Here is a 24,218-nt window from a genome sequence, read left to right as displayed (position 1 = left end):
CAGCATCTCTTTACACTGGGATGCTTCTTTCTTGACCGGTGAGCACATCCAGTGTCACTGCAGGTCCTGGTGTCCCCAGCTTCAGCAGCTGCCTCCCTGCAGAGTGGTACGTGAGGAGTCAAATAGTTCAAGGGTGAGCGCTGCTGGGGGGAGGTGGTGGTTAGAGAAGAATCTACCTGGCTGAGGGGGCATGGCCTAAGAGTCCACGATGAGTCTGTGTCTCAGTTTGTGCCTTGTGAAAAAAAGAATGAAGACCACCTTCCTGGCACGTGGTTGTGAGAATAAAATGAAATAATATATGAAAGTGCTGTGTGCCTTAACTAGACTATGCAGAACCGATGCTTTTTTTTTTATGGCATTCTTTCCTGACATGGGGAAGACAGAAACCTCATCTTTATATGCCAGGCCACTGCTCCGCTTGGCCTAGTACAATGATGGGTAGTCGTTTTTCTTGAGTAAATACGGTAACAGCATGAGTATGCTAGCCATATACTCTCTTCCCTCAATCTCCTGAACTTAGACTAGGTCGAATGCTGAGAAACATTAAGGATTTTCTAAAACCACATTAAATGTGAGTAAGCTTCTAAGTAAAACTCTTTGCTATGAAAATAAGAAGTTTCTTCTTTTGGATAAGCACATGAATGAAAGTGGAATCATGTAGATGATAGTCTGAAGAAATGGATGGTAAAAGTAGTGTCCCTTCGGGCGGCGGTTTACTTATGGTGACTGAGTGGAACCTGGGCTTACAACCTTGAGAGTTTTTTCAGACGTTGGCCAGGAAAGGACTGGCCAATTTGCAGAAAGATGATAATTTGCATCTGAGACAGGCTCCACTAATCTCATCGGTCAGTCAACCACAGATTACTGAGAATCATGCTCTTTCTTTTGCCTAGTTTTTTGTTTCTTTTTCCTTTTTTATAAGTATCTAATTTTGACTCACTCTACACTGCCCTTTGCATTCTGCTGTTCAAGGTCTCTATAGGAAACAAATTAAGCACAATTGCTAATGTCACTGGTGTGTGTGTTTTTTGTTTTTGTTTTTTTTTTAAGTTACTCTGGCAACATGGTGGATGGGAGGAATTTTAAACTCGAGATGGTGTGCAGATTTTCCTGAGGATTTAAGTTACCAATGTGGACCTTAATTGTTTTGAAGATAAAATAATTTGATAGTTGACTTGATAGTTCAAAAGGCTGTACATTCATTAGTGTGTCTGTAGGTGGATGCAAAGGTAATGTTTTTGAATGGATGCTGAATCCATGTTTTGATGCATATCCAATGCTTTGAATGGACGCCGGTAAAGGAGTAGCCTTATTCTTCTACAGTTTTCTTTAAGAAACAGAGAGCAAGCCGCAGTTCTTGGTCTACAAAGGTCATTGTGATGCAAGGCCCAGAGGAAGAGCCAGGCGGAACAGCCTTCCTGGAAGATGGTGGGGGTTGGGAAAGGGGAAGAGTGATGTGTTTAGGAGGGTGGGGTGAAGAGAACCTGGTACATCTTTAGACTTCAACAGGAAAAAATATTTGGGAAGAGGCCAACTGTGAGATACAGCATGGCCCTCGCTGGATGGTAATGATGTAACAAATAGCAACATTCAGAGCTATCCAGATACCAGAGAGAACAACTGGCAGATATTAAAATCATTATAAGATGTGAAATTATACCTCTCACTGCTTCATTATCTCTATATTTCATAATATTTGTCTAGAAAGGCACACAAAGCCTATCAGGTTAAATTAATCCTAATGATCAATTTTACTTTTATTCTAATTAAACAATTTCAATTTAATTAATGCGAGCACAGAAATTAGTCAAAATTACAAATGTAAATGTTGAACTTTAAATCAAAGGTCCTCCCTACTCTGCCTCCCGCGGAAGCACTTTAAAGTGTTTGCCTGTGAAGGTAGATGGGAATTTTAACCTTTGTCTATACTGTGAAGGACAAAAGTTAGAAAAATGTGCAAGCAAAAGCAATCCAGGAGCACAGAAATGCAGGTTTAATGCCCACCCACCCGCACCCACGTACGCACAATACACACACACGGCGGTCTATGAAGACACATTCCGTGAGGTAGACTTTTGAACCGCGTGCTTTTGTTCCTGAGGATTCCAACGCACTTGGGTCAGTTTAACGGATATTGGGCTTTTATAAAACACCTTTGTAAAAGAGGAACCATGTACCCATTTCCCAAGGCACATGTTAAACTACCAGTCCCTTTTCTCCCTGGTGTCAGATGCCCTGCATCTCAGTTCCACTTTGCCTCTGATTGGCCATGTGCCCTTGGAAGTACTTCCACCTCCCTGGGCTTTGGGTCTCTTATTTGGAGGTGCCGTTTGATCACAATGATACACACTTTATGCCAAAATGCACTTAAAGTTGTATCTGGAAAATGAGGGCATCTAGAGTAGATCATCTTTAAGAAAATTACCAGCTTCCATATGCTACATTTCTGTGACTTCGAAAGATACTGGCATCTTAAAACGGATTTGAAAATGATATGGGGTATAGGTGTCTGAGTCATTCTCTCAAGATATTCAAATAACTTTTCTTCTTGCTTAATAAAAACCCAAAGTGGATGGAGCCCAGACTTCTAAAAATGTGAGGTTTCAAGGAAATGATGTGACAAATGAATTTTTTTTCCTAAAAAGAAAAAAAAAAAAAGGCAGACAGGGTAGCAGCACATGCAAAAATGTGAAACAGAAAAGTTACACATGATAAAAAGAAATGCATTTCATGTTTTGTATTTAAAACTTTCTGTTCTGGTGAAGCATACTTAATAACGGGTCTGCAATGTCACAGATTCTCGGTCTTAGAAGAGTGTTATATGCAGCATAAGATTCTATGTTGTCACTCTTATATCCATAAAATAGCCACAACTTCTTTTCCCACGGGGAAGCCTTCATACATGATCTTCCATCCTGACTTGTTCACAACTGCATATGCGAATTATTTGATAGCAATCAATCCACTATCACTGTTCAGGGACATTATAGGAGAACAGCAGAGTAATTTAACAATATAGTTGATTAGTGTAATAATTATCATTAAATGTAGTAATGATAGTGGGATTCCCCTTACCTTGGTTAATGACCATGGACAATTCATTTCTTGACTGCCAGTGGTAGAAATGGTTTTTGAAATATTAACTTCTGCCCCATGGGAATGACACTTAGCCCACCACATTTAATTTTTGACCTTCACTGAACAGCATGATCCTAATCCCTTGATTTTATAATCTTAACTAGGAAACATTAAAATATGGATTGACTCCAGTTGGCAGGAATCTTTATGTTCTTTTCACTAAAAAAGCTATAAATCCAATGGTTGACCTTTTATTTCCAGGTCACAAATGACACCCACTCACTTTTGTCCATTCACCTAGGATTTATGTTAGGGTCTACAGGTATAAGCCATGAAAGTTGAACTTTAATGAAATGTCTTTCAAAGATGTGCACTTAGCCAAAAATTTTCCCACAAAAAATCAGCAGATAGCCTTTAAAAAATAGCTATTATATCTTCAGGTTTATGGTTGGCCTCAACTACCTCTATTTTTCACTTGTAGTAAGTTTCCTCTCGTACTATTATTTTTGTGAGGGTAAAAATTAGGCGTGTGTTTGGGATGATAATAGTACTTTAGTTCCCAATTTGGATTTCTAAACTGAAAGATTTCTGAAATGTTCTCTTTTGCCATCACGGTAATTCATCTATCTCCAGCTGAAAAATGTTCCCTGTCCTTTTTCAACAAAATCAATTGTATTGATGGGAGGCGTTCTGTGTTGTCAATCAGGGAAATGTGAGTTGATGGGACCCCAAAGCAGGCGAGATAAGGGAAGGAATACCAAACCTGCTCAGGTCCACACCATCTGAATGAGATCAATGCTTTCCCATAATACTCTTCCTGTCATGTAGCACCCTAACTGTCACAATTAATAATGTAGAAGGGGCTGATTAATTTAAGTAAAGTGCTCTCTGCTGTGTAAACACATAAAGATCTATGAGGCAAAAAAGAAAAAAGAAAGAAAGAAAAGGAAAAAAAGAAAAAAAAAGAAAAAAAAGCAAAGGGGGGCAGGAAAGAACAAAACGTCATTTTTATTTTTCATGTGGATGTGTTCTCACTTTCCATTCTTCTCTTGTAACAATTACTGTACCAGCCACTCTGACAGAGTCAATAAATTGATCTGGGTCTTATGCAGCAGCAAAGCAGACTGATCTGATACACCATTATCTGCAGGGGAGAGTGGAGGTAGGGGGTTGGGGTGTGCTTGGGTGGCAGAGGGCAAGGGGGAGAAGTCAGCAAAGGCAAGTCAGCGTTGTTCTGGATAGGTAATTAGTGCTCTATGTGGAGTTTCTGGAAGACATAAATGCATACACGGTGTGCCTGCGTGCATGTGCGTGTGCATGTGTGTGTGCGTGCATGTGCGTGTTGAGAAGGGACAGAAAAAGAAGCCTTCGACTTGGCTAAAGGATGCAGCCTAAGTAATACCGTATGCACGACTTATTTAGGTCCCTGCGGTATTTCAGTCACTCACACGGATCTGCAATTCAATGAGGATCACCACCCCATTAGAACTAATCATGTCAGCTGTGTATCTGACAAAATAAACATTCAGAAACTGTGCTCCTAGGTTCATAACTTGTTTTTGCACTGGGAGTTTTTTTTCTTCTCTCCCTCATCCAGCATAAAGTTTAATAGTTTTTTAATATGAAATTATAACATACAAAGAAACTCTCCGTATGCATTCCTTCGCGTAGTTTGCCTCCCAACCAGAAACTGCAGCTGTTAGCTGAGCTTTAACTTGCTCCTTGGGAGTATGCTAAGTATGTTCTTAATAAATAAATATCATTCCACTAGCTAATGAGAGAATTAATGGCACAACTTATGGAAAACGGACGTAGAAGGATGGGGCAGGGGGAGAAGAAACTCAGCTTAGGGGGAAAATGACCAGATTACCTCTGGGAGTTTTGCCATATTAACATTTCTGGGTTTCTACTGGCAATCACAGGTCCCGGGTCCTAAAGATGAATGAGATGCATCCTGCCTGACCTCTGGTGCTGAGAGAGGTTCAGTTCTAAGGGGTGAATATGCAGCAACAGCACATATCAGCTTTCTTGTGCCAGGGGGGTACTGGGGGGTCTTACAATCTAACCGTATTGAATCTTCATAAAACTCTAAGTGGAACGCAGGAAGCAATTTCTAATTTTATAAATGTGACATGTAAGGTTCAGAAAGGCTAAAAACTACCCCAAAATCACTATACTAGTCTCAGACTGCTATAACAAAATATCATAAACTGGGTGGCTTTATTTTCTCATGCTTCTGGAGGCTGAGAAGTCCAGCATCAAGGTTCCAGCTGATCTGTACCTGATTTGTACCTGAGGGTCCTCTTTCTGGCTTGCAGATGGCTGCCTTCTCACTGAGCTCTTGGGTGGCAGAAAGAGAGCAAACTCTCTTCTTACACCGGCATTAATCGCATCGCGACACCCAACTCTCATCTAAACCTACCTCCCAAAGTCCCCACCTTCAAAAACCATTGCAGTGGGGCCCAGGGTTTCAACCTATGAACTTTGGCAGGGAAGGGGTAGGGGTGGGAGGAAAGGGGGAATGACACAATTCAGCTCAACAGCAGTCACGTACTGAGATAAATCAATATCAAGTCTGTCTGGCTCCAAAGCTGATGTCTTCTCTACTGTATGATACTGCCCAGGAGAGGAGGGTACCTCCTGATCATGGGTCTTCAAACTACTATGATCTGTAAAATCCTGTACCTAATGAGTGTTAAAGCGATCTAGGTTAACGTTTCTTCACATGCAGAGATCCCACTGTGTCCTTCACCTGCTTCCCACCCTCCACAGAATGAAGTCCAGTTGCCTTACCATTGTTTGAAGTTATGTATTTATTCATGACCAGATCCTAACTTCCCAGCCTCATGATTCAACATTCTCTGCCACTTACATGGACAGGTATGCTAAACAGAGTAAAGTTCTCCAAACACACACTACTACTCTTTTGCATGTGCCTGGAATGGAATGTTGTACCTACCAGGTACGTCTGTCTCCTTCAAAACCATGTGTCACCTCCTTTAGAATAGCTTCCACGACTCCCCTGCTTCTCTCCAGAGTTAATTACCTACTCTGTGTACTCCTTATGGATCATACATACTTCAACGTTTTCATTTATCATACTTTACTATAGTTTGTTTACTTCTCTCCTTAGACGTCTGTGAGCAAGGTGTGGAAGGGACTGGACACGCACACACACACACACACACACACACACACACACACGCATCTCAATGGCCCTCTTCAAGCCTAGTGTGGTACCAAGAATATAGTAGGTGCTCAGTTAATTCTGAGTTTTTTTTTCCCCCCTGTCCCCAAGATTAATCACATGCTCATGAGTGGGAGGAGATAAGCTAGGCATCCAAGTATTTTGACTCCTAGTCTACCAAGATGCACAGGTCCCTACTACAGTCAGTTCCCTTACTAGAATTTTCTATCATACAGTCCTTCCATCTCCCCAGTACCACTCCTTCCCCACCCCCCACCCCCGTCCCATAATGGCCAGGGATCCATGGAAGGGGGATTGTACGTGAGAGAGGCAGGAGCTGTGTGCCATGAGAGCTGGCCTTAAATCTCCCCCAACTACTCAAGGCAACAGGACAGACACATTCACTTGGCCTATCCTGCCTTGGAAGGGAGCACTGAGCACGTTCTACTTCATTAAGGCAGCACTGTGGGGGGCTGAGGTTGCTCTTCAAGTTCATGCCTGGGCTGCAGCTCCGTTATCCCAACACATTCAGACTCCGGGAAGGGAGGGCGTGAGGGCAAGGAACACAGGGCTAGGACAGCCTGTCCTAACCCAGTGTCCCAGCCTCAACACAGGGCTCCAGCTTATCACAGGCTCCTGTGATTCATTAGTTAATGTGTAAAGCATTTGGAAAGTGGAAAGCTAATTAGAAGTGCTAAGTTATTTCATCTCTGCTGTAAAGGAAGCAATGTGAAGCCTAAGGAAAAATTCTCATGCAAATATTTTGGGGAGGCGTGTGCGGTGGAATGTAGCTCAGTGAATAGGCTCCATTGAAAGGCTAGATCTCAAAAAGAGAGGCCACTGATAAAAGAATGTGCCTCCATCCTCAATAAACAAACAGGAAGGTAAACAAGTGGGTGTGAGAAAAGTGGACAGGAAGAATCACTGAGGACTCACTTGAGATCTTTGAAAATCTCACTTTAGACAATAGGTTACCGGCTTTAAGACTGTGTATGTCAGCGGGACCTTCAAGGTCTCAGGCTCATTAGAAAGCCTGGGAAAGCCTGTGTCCAAAAGGAACCCCTCCTAAATGTGAAAGCCTATTTTTTAGAGCTCAGAAACATTTGGTAAAGCAAATTCCTGGGGCATGGGAGTTTTCGCATGCGGCGGCTTTGGGGAAAGGGGGCAAAACCACCTGTATTGCCTTCTCGCCTCACAGTTCACGTAGCGGGGCCAATCAACTCATTTTCCTGTTCTCTGAACTCTGTTGACTCAAGCTCAGCAAAACCAGGCTCTTTTCTTTTGCAAAGGAAGCATCTGGTTCCAAGTCATAAAAGAGAAACCCAGAACCCATTGCTGACTGTTTGATAAGCACCTGGGAGGGCACATGGAGGGCACTGTTTCACAGAGTTCCCTTGCAATTACAAAGGCACATGTCCTCCAACTCAGTCTTTGCAGAATTCTAGTTTACCGGGAGAAAGTTGACCCAGCCCGTGGGAGTTGGTCTGCACAAAACTCCAGTATGTCTGCATGAATCCTGGACTCAGACAGAGGGCTAAAATGACATGATCACTACTCTCTCTCTCTCTCTCTCTCACACACACACAGACACTTACACAGTATATATGTTTCTTACACACATGGGGAGCGAGTATAGAGGAAAGGCCCTGTAAAAAGACAAGCATCAAGATATGAAGGGAGTCAAGTGCAACAACAGGAGGTAAAAGCACATGAAACCCAGCAGAGAGTAGGAAAAAGGAATATGTCAAATACTGTTAACGGTTTACCTATTATTGATGGCCCCTTCCTTCTTGGGGCAGTTTTGTTTAGGGAGGACAATGTAACCAGCCCACAGCAACAGATCATGATTTGAGCCGATCAAGACAATTCTGTGCTAGCTTTCCCAGCATTCTGTGCTGCTAAAGATTAAAATGGAATCCAATTTTAGTCAGACCTGAACAGAAATTTGCTAACAGGAAACAGGGGAGGAGTATGGCAGGACCATTGTTTCCCTGATGTAAAAGGAATAGTGGAGAAGGATATGGGCATGCTATCTGGAGCTGCAGCAGCCATTCTGCAACCAGAGGCACCAGGCATGAGGACGAATGGACAACATGCTGAGGAGGGTAGAGTAGAATCTCTGAAAGAGCATGGGCTCCTGCTGGCATCATATAGCAGATGAAATAAGGCCAACAACCACTCAGAATTTCACGTCAGGAAAATAACTCTAGTTGGCTTAAGCCACGCTCAAGTGGGTTTTTTTCTAGGAGGTAGAGGGTACTGCCTTCATTTCATAGATGAAGGCATTGAATTTGAAGGGATAATGTCCAAGATCACGCCGAGGAATGGCATAGCCAGGATGTGAAAATAGGTCTATCCTCTTTAATTCATATTCTTTTCCCCTTTTCCCCCCACAAAGAAATCAGGCCATGAGTACCAAGTATGTTTCCCTTGGTGTCTTGGAACTTCTGCCGATCAGAAGCATCATCATCAAGAGCCATCTAAAGACTGGGAATTTTGACAGCAATTCTGCAACCCAAACTAGGGTTTCCTGGCTTCGTTGCAAGGCTATCATCAAATTCAGACCTCACTCTTCTCAATTCTCTGTACAAATTCTCACCTTCTGTTTTCTAGCTTTCCTCCCACCTCATTTTTTGGCCCCCCTTTTCCCACGATCCCAAGGCCAATTTAACGGATACCAGATTTTTTACCCCTCTTCTTCTGTAAAATCGAATTATTTCCTATGCAGGCTCCCTCTTATCTTACCCTTCTCCGTGGCCCCTGATCTCGTTTTAATACTGAGAAGAGGCAAGTGAGGAAGGAGCCAGTATTTACTGAGCACCTATTGTGTGACAAATCCCAAGTAGGCACCCAATTCTTTCAATAATCATCCATTTGCTGTAACTAAGAAGCTTCCCCAAATCTTTCTGGAGCAAGGCAAAAACCAACCAAACAAAAAAGACTAACACCGCACTAACACACAGAGTTAAAGGTAGTGGGATTACAGAAGCATAAGAATGGAGGGAGCAAAGGAGACCAGTATCTAGAACTGATGCCCTTACTTTGTCCAGAAGTGAAGTGTGTGGCTGAGGACATCTCAAAGGTGCTGCTAAATTAAAAACTGAAAGACTGTATAATGGGGATAACAACAATAATGGGTCTGCCTACTTAATGGGTTGCTCTTAAGATCAAATGAGAAAATAGTGTGTAACCCAGAAAATACCATTTATTTATTTATTTATTTTTTCAACGTTTATTTATTTTTGGGACAGAGAGAGACAGAGCATGAACGGGCGAGGGGCAGAGAGAGAGGGAGACACAGAATCGGAAACAGGCTCCAGGCTCTGAGCCATCAGCCCAGAGCCCGACGCGGGGCTCGAACTCACGGACCGCGAGATCGTGACCTGGCTGAAGTCGGACGCTTAACCGACTGCGCCACCCAGGCGCCCCGAAAATACCATTTAAATATGAGTTTAGTTAGGGGCGCCTGGGTGGCTCAGTCGATTGGGCAACTGACTTCAGCTCAGGTCATGATCTCACGGTTTGTGGGTTCGAGCCCCGCGTTGGGCTCTGTGCTGACAGCTCAGAGTCTGGAGCCTGTTTCAGATTCTGTGTCTCCCTCTCTCTCTCTGCCTCTCCCCCACTCACGCTCTGTCTCCGTCTCTCTCTCAAAAATGAACGTTAAAAAAATATATATAAATATGAATTTAGTTATCAGCCAAACAATAAAAGCTATCATTTGTTGAATGCTTAGTTGGAATCAAGCATTTACTTTCTCTACACCAACAGAACTAAGACTTAAAACAACCATTAGAGATCATATAATCATCATTCTACAGTTAATAAACCAGACTAGAAAAAACTGAATTACCAAGAAGAAAGAAAAAAAAAAACAAAAAATTAAAACATATACTGCTTCTAACTGAACGAATAAAGTTCTACCCAAGTTCTGAAAACGAAGCCCACAATCTCAGCTGCTCTGCTATCTGGTCTCTGGGCAGAGTCTAGCTGTTCTCACAGATGTGGACCAACATCATTAGTAAAGGTCTTTTTCCCAGACAGGATGACAGAATGAGCCTTAGGAAACTGGTCTTCAGAAAGACCAAGTGAGGCATCGGTCCTATCCCACAGGACACGATTCCTAGGCTTCTGATTCCTTGACGTAAGAGGATGAGTCAATCTTAGGCCATCTTAAAGAGAAAATGGTCAATAACTTTTCACTAACAGTAATTAAGCATGCAGATGGCATTTGGGAAAGAGAAGTTTGAGAGACAAACCGGTTCAAATCCTGGCTACCTCAATGGCCTGGGACGAAGGTACTCTTCTGAAACGCCAGTTTCCTCATCTGTAAAATGGGGATAACAGCACCCATCTCAGACGACTCTGAGTCCGGTGGCAAGTTCAGGCACAGAACCTGGCACATGTGGGTACTTAAGACACAGTACTGATTTGAGCAATAAGTCTTCTTAACTTCGTCCAAAGTCAGAAGGGAATGAAATTTTGTCTGTCATTGTATGGGCTTGTAACTGAAATGCTCAAATTCAATTCTAACTAGAAAGGGGAAGCTACTTTTTTTTTTTTTTTTTGCCTCTAAGAAATCTTAGTTTCCTGCCTTTGCAGCTCTCTGACTGCTCCCTGAACTTCTGTGGGTACCCAACCTCCTACAGGCAGAAAGCACGGGGCAGGTTGGGGAGGAGGCAGAGAAGGCTTCAGCTAACTTGAGTGTAATCTCAGGTGACCTTGGTGCCCTGGGCAAGGGCATTACACAAGGAGGGGGAGTTTCTTGGAAATGAAGGGTGAAGGAGCTACAGGACATGACTGCGTATCTGGTTGGTCCAGAGAAGACAGAACTCAATAAACATGTTGCTCTTCCTAGGAGGGGCGAAATAAAGCCTTATCTACCAGCTCATGCATAGCATAAATGGGCAAAAATTAAAGGTGGGGGGGTAAGAAAAAGGGTGAATTACATGAAAACCAGAATCATATCATCACATCAAAATTAGATATGGATAGAAAAATGGTTTAGCCTTTCTGCCCCCTTCCACTCTTTGAAAAGTTCTTATACTATGGTCTCAAAGCCTCTTAGGCAAATTAGGCAAATCTTATTGTAACTGGCATCACGCTGCATTATTAATGTTGTTGTTGTCACTACTATTATTATTATTTTAAATGTCTATTCATTTTTTGGGGGGGGGGCAGAGAGAGAGGGAGACAGAGGATCTGAAGCAGGCTGTGCACTGACAGCAATGAGCCCTATGTGGGGTTCGACCTCACAAACCGTGATATTATGACCTGAGCTGAAGTCGGACGCTCAACCGACTGAGTCACCCAGGCACCCCACTATTATTGTTTTTTTAAACATCTGTGTCTTCTACTAGTCTCTGAACAACTTGAGGAGAATTGTTACATCCTACATTCTGTAGGTGTTGGGAATACTATAAGAAACGGTGAGTAAGCAAAGAAAGGAACTTATGAAGAGTTTTGTGGATTGCCTATGCTTTTGTCTCTCAAGCAGAACTTCAGGAATATGACACAGAATGTCAACAGATGGAAATGCTCTCCATATTCGCTGCCTCCCCACGTCCCTTATGCATCCCCACCAGAGGCAGACAATGGGTGACATGCCCATAATTTAGCCATGCAGGGACCTCTCTAGATCAGGTGGTTTCCAGCACAGTGAAGTGTGTGGCTTGTGCCTACGTTTATAAATTTCATGAAGCAAAAGCAGTGAAGTCACACTGCTCGCAGGCCGAGCAGCTAAATGATTTATTAAGCAAAGGTTACAGCACCTGTGCCTTTTTGTCAACAAATCAGGCCCATGCCATGCCAAGCGATTCTTCTAATAACCCAAATGGTAATTTGGTTTTAAATAGCATTTCAGATACCACAATTCTGTTGATGCAGAACAGTGATAGATTTGGGTGGCAGGGAAGAAATGCCTGTTTTTAATATTGTTTGCACTCATTTTTCATCTTAAAGAATTAGTTCTCATTGGAGTTCTGCAGGTTAAGCATTTTATTTGAACATTCTGATTAAACTAGAACCTGAATCAAAATGAGTTCTTTGCTCAGTCCTTCTGTGTGGGAATTGGTATTTCTATTTATTACCTGATGATGAAATATTAACTTTTTCCTCTAAATAAATGCATCCTCTTAATGGCTCTCGTTTTCAGGGATCAGATTAAATTATGGGATGCAATTGAAATGGCCATTGGCTTTCTGCTATTTGAGAGGAGAGCATGTTCTCTATTATATTATATCATTCAGTGGGCGTGCAGGGGACATTAATAGTGTCCAAAGTGAAGTAAAAACTCTATGCCCCAGAGACTTCTCTATACATTAATATCAACTGTTCCTAGGACAAATTTGAAAAATAAGAGATTTGGGGTGGGACCAAGCGGTCATGGTGTCTCAAAACAGACGGATGTTCTGAAAGCTGTAGGGAGGTGGCCACCCCCGATTTTAATGAGTTACGAAGTGGGGGATGCAGAGGGATACGAGTCAAATAATGATAGTAGCAGAGGTAGCAGGCAAGTGAGGCAGAAGAATGGGACAGATAACTTGGCAGGAATGTTCGAACACAGCCACGAGCTGCGGTGAAATGTACAACGCAATTGCAAGATGGTTTGAAAGAAAACTAGCTCAAGGCAAGGCTAAAAAGAAGGCGATTCCATCTCAGTAAAGGGAGGAATTCACTGGAGGAAAAAAAAAAACAGACTGGAAGGGAAGGAGGAGAAAAAATGGCTTTCAATTATCCACGTTATCTTTCCCTACCAATCATTACAGATGATGAATTGGTGCAATAAAAGCCAATATTCAATTTTTCCAATTTACATGGAAAGAAGGCCATAATATATTGTTAAAGGGAAGAAACAGCAAGTTATCAAACGGGGTATGTAATATGATCTCATTTTTGCAATATACTTGTATGCATAGAAACACTCTGGATGGATTTATATGGAAATGTTAACAGTAGGACTACAAGTGATTTTTATTATTTTTCCCATCTGTATTTTCCACAATTAACATGCATCATGACTGTAATGAGAGAAAGTCATTATTTTTAAACTTTCTTATGAATCATTTAGATTCAAGCAATGTATGCTGACTACCCACTATGTGCTGGGCATGAGAATCAGTACTTTGAGAGAGGTCAGCACACAATTACTGTGGATTGTGTTGATAAACTGCCTACTTTTCCTATTTGCTTTACAGAATTTCACGCTCTTCAGAGGTGAAAGGGCCATCGGAGTTTATCGAACGATTACATTTTAAAAGTTGTGGTGAAACACACATAACATAAACTGGACTGTCTTAAACTAATTTTAAGTGCACAGTTTAGTGTTATTCAGTACGGTCACGCTGCTGTGCAGTCATCACCACCAACCATCTCCAGAACTCTTGTCATCTTGCAAAATGGAAACTCCATACCCTTTAAACGACGACTCTCCATCCCGCCATCCTCCCATCCCGCAGCCACACTTCTATTTTCTCTATGAGTCTGACTCCTTCAGGAACCTCACATACATGGGATCATATAGTATTTGTCCTTTCAGGACTGGCATCTTTCACTTAGCATGACATCGTCAAGGTTCATCCGTGTAGCATACTGCAGAATTTCCTTCATTTTTAAGGCCAGATCATATGCACTATACCACATTAAAATGGTGTATGCACAACAAAATGTATATGCCATATTTTGTTTATCCTATGTGTCTGTGGATGGAGACCTGGGTTGCTTCCACCTTTTGTCTATTGTGAATAATGCCAAGTACGTGGGCGTACCAATACCTCTTCAAGACCTTGCTTTCCATCTCTTGGATATATACTGGTGATTAGATTTTAATACGGTCTCAGATTTAAAAGCAGGGAGCATGCTCATAGTATTCCAGAGCTGAGCATCAGTCAGTGTGGCTCACCAGCATGTGAGGCCTTCGTGAAGCACAATGGTTAGAGAACACAGGCCTGGCAGTCAGCGAGCTGGGTACAAATTCTTCCTTCACTTCTCACTGCTTATGGCCATGGGAAAATGAATAATCTCTTTAGGTCTCAGTTTCCACATATAGAGTAGAGATAATTACAGCTACCCTATTGGGGTGGCTGCAAAGATTAGTTGGGAAATGTACCTAAGGTACTTAGTACACAGGAAATGCTCAATGAATAGAAGCTCTATATAGTTAAAGAATACTTTTTTAAAAGTTGTTGTTGGTTTTTTAAGATTTATTTTGAGAGAGAAAGAGAGAGAGAGCTGGCAGAGAAAGAGAGGGAGAGAGAATCGCAAGCAGGCTCTGCATGGTCAGCACAGAGTCTGATGTGGGGCTTAGACTCACGAACGGCAAGATCATGACCCGAACCAAAACCAAGAGTTGGACGCTTAACCGACTGAGCCACCCAAGTGCCCCAAGAGTACTTTTTATAAATAAAGTTCTTACTTTCTTTATAAACTGAAAGCTGCCTATTTAAAAGGTCTACACAGTCGTTCAAGTTCTATCTGCTACAAAACAACAGAGACCATATCTAATCTGTCTCCTATAAGTCAATGCTTCAGTTATGTTGAAGAGATTTCCACTGGGAACTGGTCTTTTGGAGAAAGGGACACCATTTGACCTTGCGTTTGTTCATGCATTTGTGTACCTCTTCTGCATTCGTAAAGCTCAAGTACCTGCTTGGCTGACCCTTCAATTTTACTTCTCTAAAGGTAGAAAGCAAAATGTCGTCTCTCCAGAAAACTTTTCTATACTTCAGTTAATACACATTTCATGCCTCATCAACAAAAGCATCAAAGGTAGAAAAAAATGCAAGCTTGTGTAGAAAATTACTAATCTGCAGGCCATGTTCAAATTAGGTCTTAAAAAATTCCTGTAAAAAAAGAAAAACCAGACTCACTTCTGAACTAATGTCTTCTCAAAAAGGAGATTATTTTTTAAGAATATGACCATTTTTATCTACATCTATACATGCCTAACACTTTAAATGGTTCCAGAAAGTAGTTCCTTTTTTTTTTTTTCTTAAAGAGTTAACATATACTCCTTAAAATTAAAAGATTTTGAGCATAGGGGCACCTGGGTGGCTCAGTCAGTTAAACCAAGCGACCCTTGGTTTTGGCTCAGATCACGATCTCACAGTTTGTGAGTTTGAGCTCTGCATCGGGCTGGGTTCTGCATTGACAGCTAGGAACCTGTTTGGGATTCTTTCTCCCTCTCTCTCTGCCCCTCCTCTGCTTGCACTCTCTCTTCTCTCTCTCTCTCTCTCAAAATAAATAAATAAATAAAAATTTAAAAAATATTTTGAGCATATCATTTTTACCTTAGGATATATACACACATTTATTTTTTTAAATGACAACTCCATTAGTACAGTTTCTCATAAGACAATTGGGATGGTTTTCTTCAAGATGAATGTGGCAGGTGTAACTGTGGTAAGAAACATTTAAGCTGTTGTCCCTATGATGCCAAATATTTAACAGACACCAAAAAAAATTCAGTTCCAGATGCCAAAATTGGGTCTAAATGACATCATTCATCCAGATGCGTGGAGAATCTGGATTTTTAAGAATTGAATTTTTGTGGTCAACATCATGAAGACTCAGTTTCTGGGTTAAATAAGGCATTTGTGAAACAAAGCCTTTTGGAATATAACACATTTTGATTATAGAGAAACAAATTGAAAGGAACACAGGGTACCATTTCAGTGCTATGAATCACAGATTGTATAAAAAAATACTATGTAAAGTACAAACAGGACATTTCCAAACTGCATATTTGAGGTTCTTAATGAAGTAACCCAAGCACTCTGGGGCTTCAAGAAAAGCAATCATTCAATATAGAGCCACTGTCCCCGGTTCCCCCCTCCCACTGAACGTGAACACATGAGCCAAAAGTACAAAATCAAATTTTAATGCATCTGAGGTAATTGTTCAACTTCCAATTCACCAGTTAAGCATTTGAAGGTGTAGGAAAATAAGCAATAAACCGGAACAATTTTATGGCAGGTCCAGAGTAGATGTTAATCCCAGAAGCCAAGGATATGCCCGCTTCAGGAGGAACAGCAGAAGTGGGAAATTCAAGAGTTAACCTGCTGCCTCCCCCTTTTGCTCCCCTTCCCCTCCCAGCTGCCTCCTCTGAGGCTGTACTTTCTGTGACCCCGCTTTGGCGTAAGGAAGGCTTCAGATGCAATGTAGTTTCACCTGCACTGTCGACACAGCAATAAACTAAAATCCTTTACAGAGTGAGCAAATGGACCCAGGAAGGCAAATCTATCCCGTTGATAAGCATCTGGTCATATTCTTATAAACAAAGATGAGTAGTTACAAATTTGGCATCTGGAGATTACACACCCAGGCATATGCACAAAATATCCCAGGGAATTTTTTCAAACAACATGCTGAGAACCTCACAAAGAACATACTTTACGTCAATTATGATAGTATATAGTTCCATTCTAATTAGGAAATCAGAGAGTAGTTCCTTTCCAAACTTTAATCTAATTCTATTTCACAAACTTCAAATATCTCTACATCTACTACCTTTGAACTCCAAAAGTCTCTCACTGTTTCTTAATGAACAGCAGCCATTTCAAAACTTTTAAAAGGGATTTCTTCTCCTTGACCTGTACTAGGACAAAACACAACTGTCTACTGAAAAACAAGCTCTAGATGTCGTCGTACACTCTTCTCAATCACCTACCTCAACATATGACATTATAGTCGCATATGTCCCCTCCCACCCCGCTGCACCTTGCTCTCCAGTGGCCAGCGTAACCAGTAACAAATATCACCTATTTCTGCACCAACACCAGCAACTTAATAGGACTCAGAAACCCTCTCTTTTCTTTTCTTTTTTCAGAAAGTTTGCCAGGTTCCTGGGGACCCTATAGTGAATACAGAAGAGTGGCTGGTTCCCCCATTCCCTGGATGCACTCTGATTTTAACAGCAACCAGAGTGGACTTTTCCGGGTAGAGGTATACTTCCATCTGCCTGCATGCAGAGAGACCAGAATTCCTAGACAAGGAAACACACGCTAGCTAGCACTGGGAAACCTTTCTCGCCACCGCAAAAGGAGTTCTGGCACAGAAGCCTTCCTCTTCTACCCTCTCGATAGGAGAAACGAAAAATCGCGGACAGCGTTTTCCACGATTTCTGAGAACACAGGGAAATGTGGCTGTAGGGCCAGGAAGGTTGGGGTCAGGAGGAAAGGGGACCAAACAGGGGCTGGGAAATGCAGCCTGTTGTGCCAAAAGACGAATTACAATGCACCTGATGAATAAAACAAGCTGCACCACATACAGAAAAGATGAGAGCGGCCCACCTGTGTCTGTTGAGGGATATTTACAAAGCTTGGATCCCGTGGTCCAACACTGACGAATCGGTTTGCGGGGGAGGTGCTGGGTGTCGAGTAGGCTGTGAAGGGAAGGGACACATGCGTTCAGGAAGCAGCACGAGATTGCACACACAAACAACACCAAAACACACAGTCTCTGAGCCTACGCAGCTGATTAACAAGGAAATGTGCAAACACTGTAGCTAGCAAAAGGGATCTGGCTAGCAAGGGCATTTGAGACAGTCATAAAAGGGAAGGGGTGTTGGCTTCTGAAGACTGTTGGAGTAAAACGATGTCAAATTGGTGCTCAGATGAGTTCTTTTCTCCTTCCGTCATACAAATTAGAACATGCAGGACATTTTTGCAAACTATACTTTCTGAGTTAAACATGAGCTCAGGAGTCAGAAAGAGATATCCTAGTCCTTACAGCACAGGGAGAGAGAAATTAGGTAGAAAGGGGGAGGAAAGCAGTTCATTTTACAACCTTGCTTTTCACACTACTGCATTCCCCAAAATCATGAGACATTCCTGTGCCTCTATAGCTAAATACTGAAGAGGAATCTTTATAGAAGAAATTAATGGGTTCTCCAGAAAGGAGGTGGAAAACCATTTAGAACCAGCTGTCTTTATAGGTCCCAGGAGAGTGTCTAGAATCTCTACGATGCACGAAATGTGCTTAAAATATTAATATTTGGGGGGGGCCTGGGTAGCTCAGTCGGTTAAGTGTCCGACTTCAGCTCAGGTCATGATCTCACAGCTCGTGGGTTTGAGCCCTGCGTTGGGCTCTATGTTGACAGCTCAGAGCCTAGAACCTGCTTTGGATTCTGTGTCTCCCTCTCTCTGCCCTCCCCCCTCTCAAATATAAATACATATTTAAAAAACATTAACATCTAGTCTTCCGAGCCTAGAACCTTTCTGTTAAAGGTACAAACTATCAAGATCCTGTGTAAACCAAGCTATCACCCTGGAACCACACTTCAGTTTCCTATCCTTTCACAGTAAAGTTTTGTTGTTGGTTTTTATATATACAGAACTGTATATATATTTTGGGTTTTACATTTATATTTGAGAGCTTCACTCTAGTTTAGTGAGAAAAAAACTCAGTGGCTTTGGTGTTTTGTTGGCTTATAAATCCAAATGTGCATTTGGTCCTTTGGTGTCCTGCAATACCCTTCTCTATCACAAACTCCCGATATTTATTCGCATTCTTTCTTTGTACTAGAATTTTTAGATAGACTCTTGCTTCATTTCAAATCTGCTAACAATGCTTGTAAAAGGGGCCAAATTTTTCGAACGAACTCTAGACACACACCATCTAAAAGATGAAAAGGGTCTTCAATTTTGAAAAAGCACAGATAACTGAGGGAATCATACCAAATCCCTTTGCCAGATTTCTTTTTTCCTTTTTGGCATCATCCGCTTTGTTTTTGATTTTCTGTTTTACAGAAAACCGCTCAGACTTCTTGTTTCTTTTGTGAAGCACAAAAGATATCTAAAGAGAAAATTTCCACCAGTTTGGCCCAAGTCCTGTTGGTCATCTTTGGTAAGAGCTAAGTCACCCCCACTGATCTGTGATGGTCGCATGGTGTGGCTATGTTAAACCAGCATGGAACAGTGGATGGACATGAGGATCCTCTGATGTCTAGTAATAAGAAAGTTTTGTTGTAGTATTTGTTTTAGAAGGATTTGTCTGGTAATAGCTTTATATAAAACAATCTAGATGTATGATGTGTTATACTGTCTACTCATGTGAATCTACTGATTTCCTTCCCAGCCCATCCAACGTTAGACTAAATTGAACACAATGGAAAAATACCTGTCGATGTAGCCTTTCTGTATGTACCTCTCACTCACTGGTATGGCAGAAATTTAAGTTTTTAAAAGTTCAGTAAAAGAATTTTTGTTAATTGCTTTATTCAGCCTATTGCTTTGCTTCGAGATGGTTTAAGAAGTTTCCATAGAAAATTATTATTGAAAATGATGGACTATAATTACCTGGTAGTGAATTTACCTGCTCCTAGGGCATAAAGAGGATGTGGGAGAGATAAGGAGGAAGCTAGTAGATGAAATAACCTGTCAAACCTCTCAGTGGTTGGTGGGGGGGGGGGCGGGCGGGGGGAGTGTTCCTTCACACGTGAATAGAATGGGAGGGTGAGAAGGAACAATAAAGGTATGAGGAGTATGCAAACGGTACGAGACTAAGTGATTGATGACAGATGCAGAGATCTGAATCCTAGAGAACTGTGTGTGCGGGTCTGCACTGGTCACAACAGACACACCACAGGATTTCCTATGATGCTTTTGCCGCACTGGTGACTTCAGAAACAAGCACGCTGACTGATCCCAGGATTCATGTTTTGTTTGTTTGTTTGTTTGCTTTTACTAAACCCGGAAAGGCTTGCACTCCATTCCATTCTCTATTGTTTGCCAGACCTAAATGGTGCCATTTGGAAGGTTTAGCATACAAATAATTTAGCCACTCAAAACTGCTAACAACTGGCTATTTTTTCTTCTTCAGGCATAGAGACCAACTTTGAATTCTCAATTTCAAAATATCCCAGAAGGCCTTTAATGCTTTCATAGGCATCCTAAAACTGTTTCAAAGTTTAGTCTGGTCTTTAAAACAAGAGCAACAGTGAGAGAGGTGGTAGTGTGTTAGCATTAAAAAAAAAAAAAGAGAGAGAGAAGGAAAAGAAAAGAAAAGAGAAGAAAAGAAAAGGAAAAAAAAAAGGATATTACAACTACAAAAACCTGGGAATCTCTGAGTACCCAAGTCATCAAATGGAAGAAATGGTGCCCAGGGAAATTTATTCTATAGAAATGTAGCTTCTGGGAAAACTCAAGGACACAGGGAAAACAAGGGAAGGAAGAAAGAAAGTCTGACTCATCTTCCATTATGGTAGTTACAATAGCCAGCGTGTTCACCTACAACAGGATGTAGTTCCAGAAATGAGGTGACATTAGTTAAATTTGATTTTTCCAAAGAAAAAGTGGAATAAGGGAGTTATACTATTGAATAAAAACCTCAATTGCAACTTTTTATTAAAACAACCACATATACCATAGCAAATCAATTATACATGCATAGTTAAGAGCTTTCAACATGAATATAAAATCAAGTAAAGGGGGCAATGTGGTAATTAATTATATACAACTGTATTTATTATGCTATTATATCACATTCATATCTTTCTTAATTATAATTCTGGCATTATTTACAGCAGCAATAATCAAATGCTGCAGAAAGAGCTTCAGGAAATCATGAAATCCAGAAAATAATTTTCTGGGAAGATTATTATAGGCATTTTTTTGAGGATTCTGGAGGGATGATTCAGGGGCATTTGACAATTTTCTGATAAAGTCAATCAGGAAAGGGAAATCAATTTGCTTATATAATCTCATTGTAAAAGTCCTCATGGCAAAGATGACTATTAGAAATCAAATTATTGATTATTTGCTTCTGAAGCAGAAGCTTTGTTTGTTGTTGTTGTTGTTGTTGTTTTTGCTTTTTTTTTTTAAGCAAGTCTTCTTACCCACATGAGCAGTATCATCATGGACTATTTTCCTAATGTTATGGATGAACATTCCTATTAGAAGCTTTCACCATTTTATTGGCACTAATAAGATCATATTTTTCCTCTTTCTACTGTATTTCTTCCCATTATCCAATAGTCTTACTTTGGCCTTAGCCATAGTGATAAGTATCAAAATCCTAGACCAGAATTTGATCCCATATCCAGAAAATCCCATTCTTCTGCGTTACCCACTTACCATACACATTGCTAATTATATAATCCTTCACTTAGTGCAAATCCTGTCTCAGTATGGTCAGTTGGAAGGATGGCTCAAGAACTGTTCATTCTTTATAAGTAATACTTTTACAAGGCCTCTTGAGGATGCCAGAATCTATGTCTAGCGGGGACTGTGAGGCGGGCATGAGGCAGTGGGCAGGACAGTGGCAGAGATTGCCCTTTAAATCTGCTCTTTACCACTGTGCAGGTAGGTGTTCCCTGGGAGAACTTAGCCTTTCTGTCTTCAGAAATGATGTAACTGACTGCCTGCAAGCCTAAAAGAATTCCTACGTTTATTGTTCCCAAGGTGTAAGGCTTTGTTTTGTTTTGTTTCTTTTTCTCAATGAGAAGATGTAAGGGATGTGTACGGATAAAGAAATCATGATATTTCCACATAAATCCATTGTGAGTCTGCAATGGCCTTCACCTATAAAATCAAATCTGACCACGGTGTTAACAAGGTGGTCAAACTGTCTTGAACAAAGATGCTTGGAGCCTTCCTTGTTTTTTTGGGGAAAAAATATGACCGAAGAAAAAGATATTAAAATATTTGTACCATTGTCAGTTGACATTTCCTTAAGTTAAAAACTGTATCATTAAAATCACCCAAATCTGACAAACTAGAAAATTAAAAGGAGGCAGACAGAATCAAGGTCTAGTTCAAATTTAGCAACCACTAAAATATGTGTAATCACTGAAAAGGGCGAAAGGGAGAACATTTAGACAGATGTCTTTGCGGGGAGTGAGTGTAAAGGGAGAGCTGCCTTTTGGTTGAAGCCCCATCAGGACTCCCACAGGGAGGGAGTGCCCACAGGGAGTGCCCACAGGGAGGCTGAGGGGCTGATTCCCCTCTAGCTGAACTGCCTGAGGGGAGCGATGGCCAGCCGCCCTGCCCTGACTAGGGGGAAGTGACACAGTGAGGCACGTTGGCAGAAGAGAAAATGTAAGAGACCTGGTGAGCTTTGAGGCTCTGTATTTGCTTCCACACACAGGAAGCAATGAAGTCCCCTAAACCTTGGTAGCCTGGCCTACAAACTGACACGGAGTTTGCAGAGAGATCTGGGTTCTGTTTCATCAGACTCCAACTCTACAGAAGGAGTGAACATCCCCTTTTTCATTCCCTTAAACTCTACCAAGTCTAACCTCTAGAGTGCCTCAAAGAGAGATATTTTAATATATTTAAATATTCATATTCATTGTCTCTCTCCATCTGTCTCTCTGTCTGTCTCTCATGAACACCTGCTCTGTGCCAGGCTCTGTACTGAGCACTATGGGAAAGCCAAAGGTGAGCAAGACACAGTGCTATCTGAGAATGCTAGCGTCTAGTGGTGAGAGAGGAGTGTAGAAAATGAAAATATGGTATTAAAGGTGATACAAATAAAACTCGGTGAGATGTTAAAGGACAGAAAAGGGACACACAGGAAAAGCCGTGCAGAGGAAATAGGGATGGCTTTTGCGACATGCTGTAAAAGATGGCATTGGCTGACAGGTTCAGATGGATGGGGGAGAGGGTCCCACAGGAAGCAGCATGGGCAGAGGCGTGGAAGCAGGAACTGGAGGCAGGAATCCGAGGATCAATCACAGAGGGAAAGGAGAAAAGACAGGACGGTGCAAACCACGTTTTGCCATTTAGCTCAGGAAGGTAACATGTTAAGAATCAGAAACCTGAACTATTTGAAAACGGAGGGGAAAAAGTCCATTGAAATTGTTTTTCTTTTAAGAAGAATAAATAATTCATAAAATGAACAAAGTTATCAACTTCCCATTCTGAACACCACTAAGATCGCTTGACCTCCCCACACTCTAAACTTTTCCCTTCATATCTCAAATATCAATAGGCATGTCACATGTTCCCTCGTTTTCAGAAACTCAGACATACTCACACGTGGGGATTTCCCTCCAAAAAAATACCTAGTCAAAAATTCAATTTCATAGACTTTAATGTGACTCTACCACCTGCCCAGGAATGTGCTCGTTATTGGACAGAGCTAATCAAAGCAAGTTCAGGAATGCAGACTTGAACAGATCCCTGTGTATTCAAGTTGCAATTTTATTCAATGTTTATCAGTGACACCTGACAGTGAAGAAAAAGTGCATGAGACAGCGTTCAGTGGCAAACTTGAAACAGTGAGATGATTAAGCACCTAACTGAAATAGTTTCTAGAATCTTAACTGCACTATTACATTATTTAAAAAAAAAATGAGAAGCCCCATGAGAAAACTTTCATTTCTTAAAAAAAAAAAAAATGCAGTAACTATCATCAGGAAATAGATTGGCTAATTTCTAAATGAAACCCATTACAGTTTAACTTATTTAGGAACTTGAACAGCACTATTTCTTGCAAGGTCACAAAGAAATGCTGGAGGATATTGGCGTGTTTTTCCTTTAAAGAAATCTATTGGTATCGACAACTTTACAGGGCCTGGGTTAGCATTATTCGTATCATTATATAGCCCAGGAAACACATACAGCTTTTCCTACACATGACCCAGTATTCAGAGATTTAGAAATTCCCACATGACTGGCTGGATATTGTAGTTGTCATCCAGATGTTTGGAATCTAGAAGATAACCACACTGAATTTCCACTATTTTGATCACATCTGTGCAGTTACCTCCTTCTATTATCTCTGTCAATCTTTTGTCTGCGCAAACAAGTTACCAACAACAACAACAAAAAAGACACAGCCCTCAGGGCATGAAATTAAAACCTACTTTTTGCTAGTAAATTATTACAGAACAACACACCCATAATCTTTGTTCCTGAAAAGCTAATGAATTCGAACTTTAATATATTAGCATTACTTAACATGTATGGGAACAATTTGCATGACATGTCTAATGTGCCAGTAGTTCACAAAAATC

At 41.2% G+C, this 24,218-nt stretch overlaps 1 protein-coding gene across 9 annotated transcripts in view; it reads right to left on the bottom strand.

Annotated features, from left to right (window-relative positions):
* Positions 1 to 24,218, bottom strand: part of NFIA (nuclear factor I A) — a 376,336-nt gene that overhangs the window by 20,677 nt on the left and 331,441 nt on the right. For 7 of the 9 annotated variants that reach the window (XM_019837122.3, XM_045035930.1, XM_045035931.1 and 4 more), the window contains one exon: positions 17,551 to 17,642. The exons of the other annotated variants lie outside the window; for them this stretch is intronic. In XM_019837122.3, coding sequence (XP_019692681.1) covers positions 17,551 to 17,642 — 92 coding nt within the window. The remainder of the gene's footprint in view (positions 1 to 17,550; positions 17,643 to 24,218) is intronic. 9 annotated transcript variants of the gene reach the window in all.

This window comes from Felis catus, chromosome C1 (genome assembly GCF_018350175.1).
Source record: "Felis catus isolate Fca126 chromosome C1, F.catus_Fca126_mat1.0, whole genome shotgun sequence".
NCBI lineage: Eukaryota > Metazoa > Chordata > Mammalia > Carnivora > Felidae > Felis > Felis catus.
The sequence above is the reverse complement of the archived record's forward strand: the minus strand, read 5'-3'. Positions and strand labels throughout refer to the sequence as shown.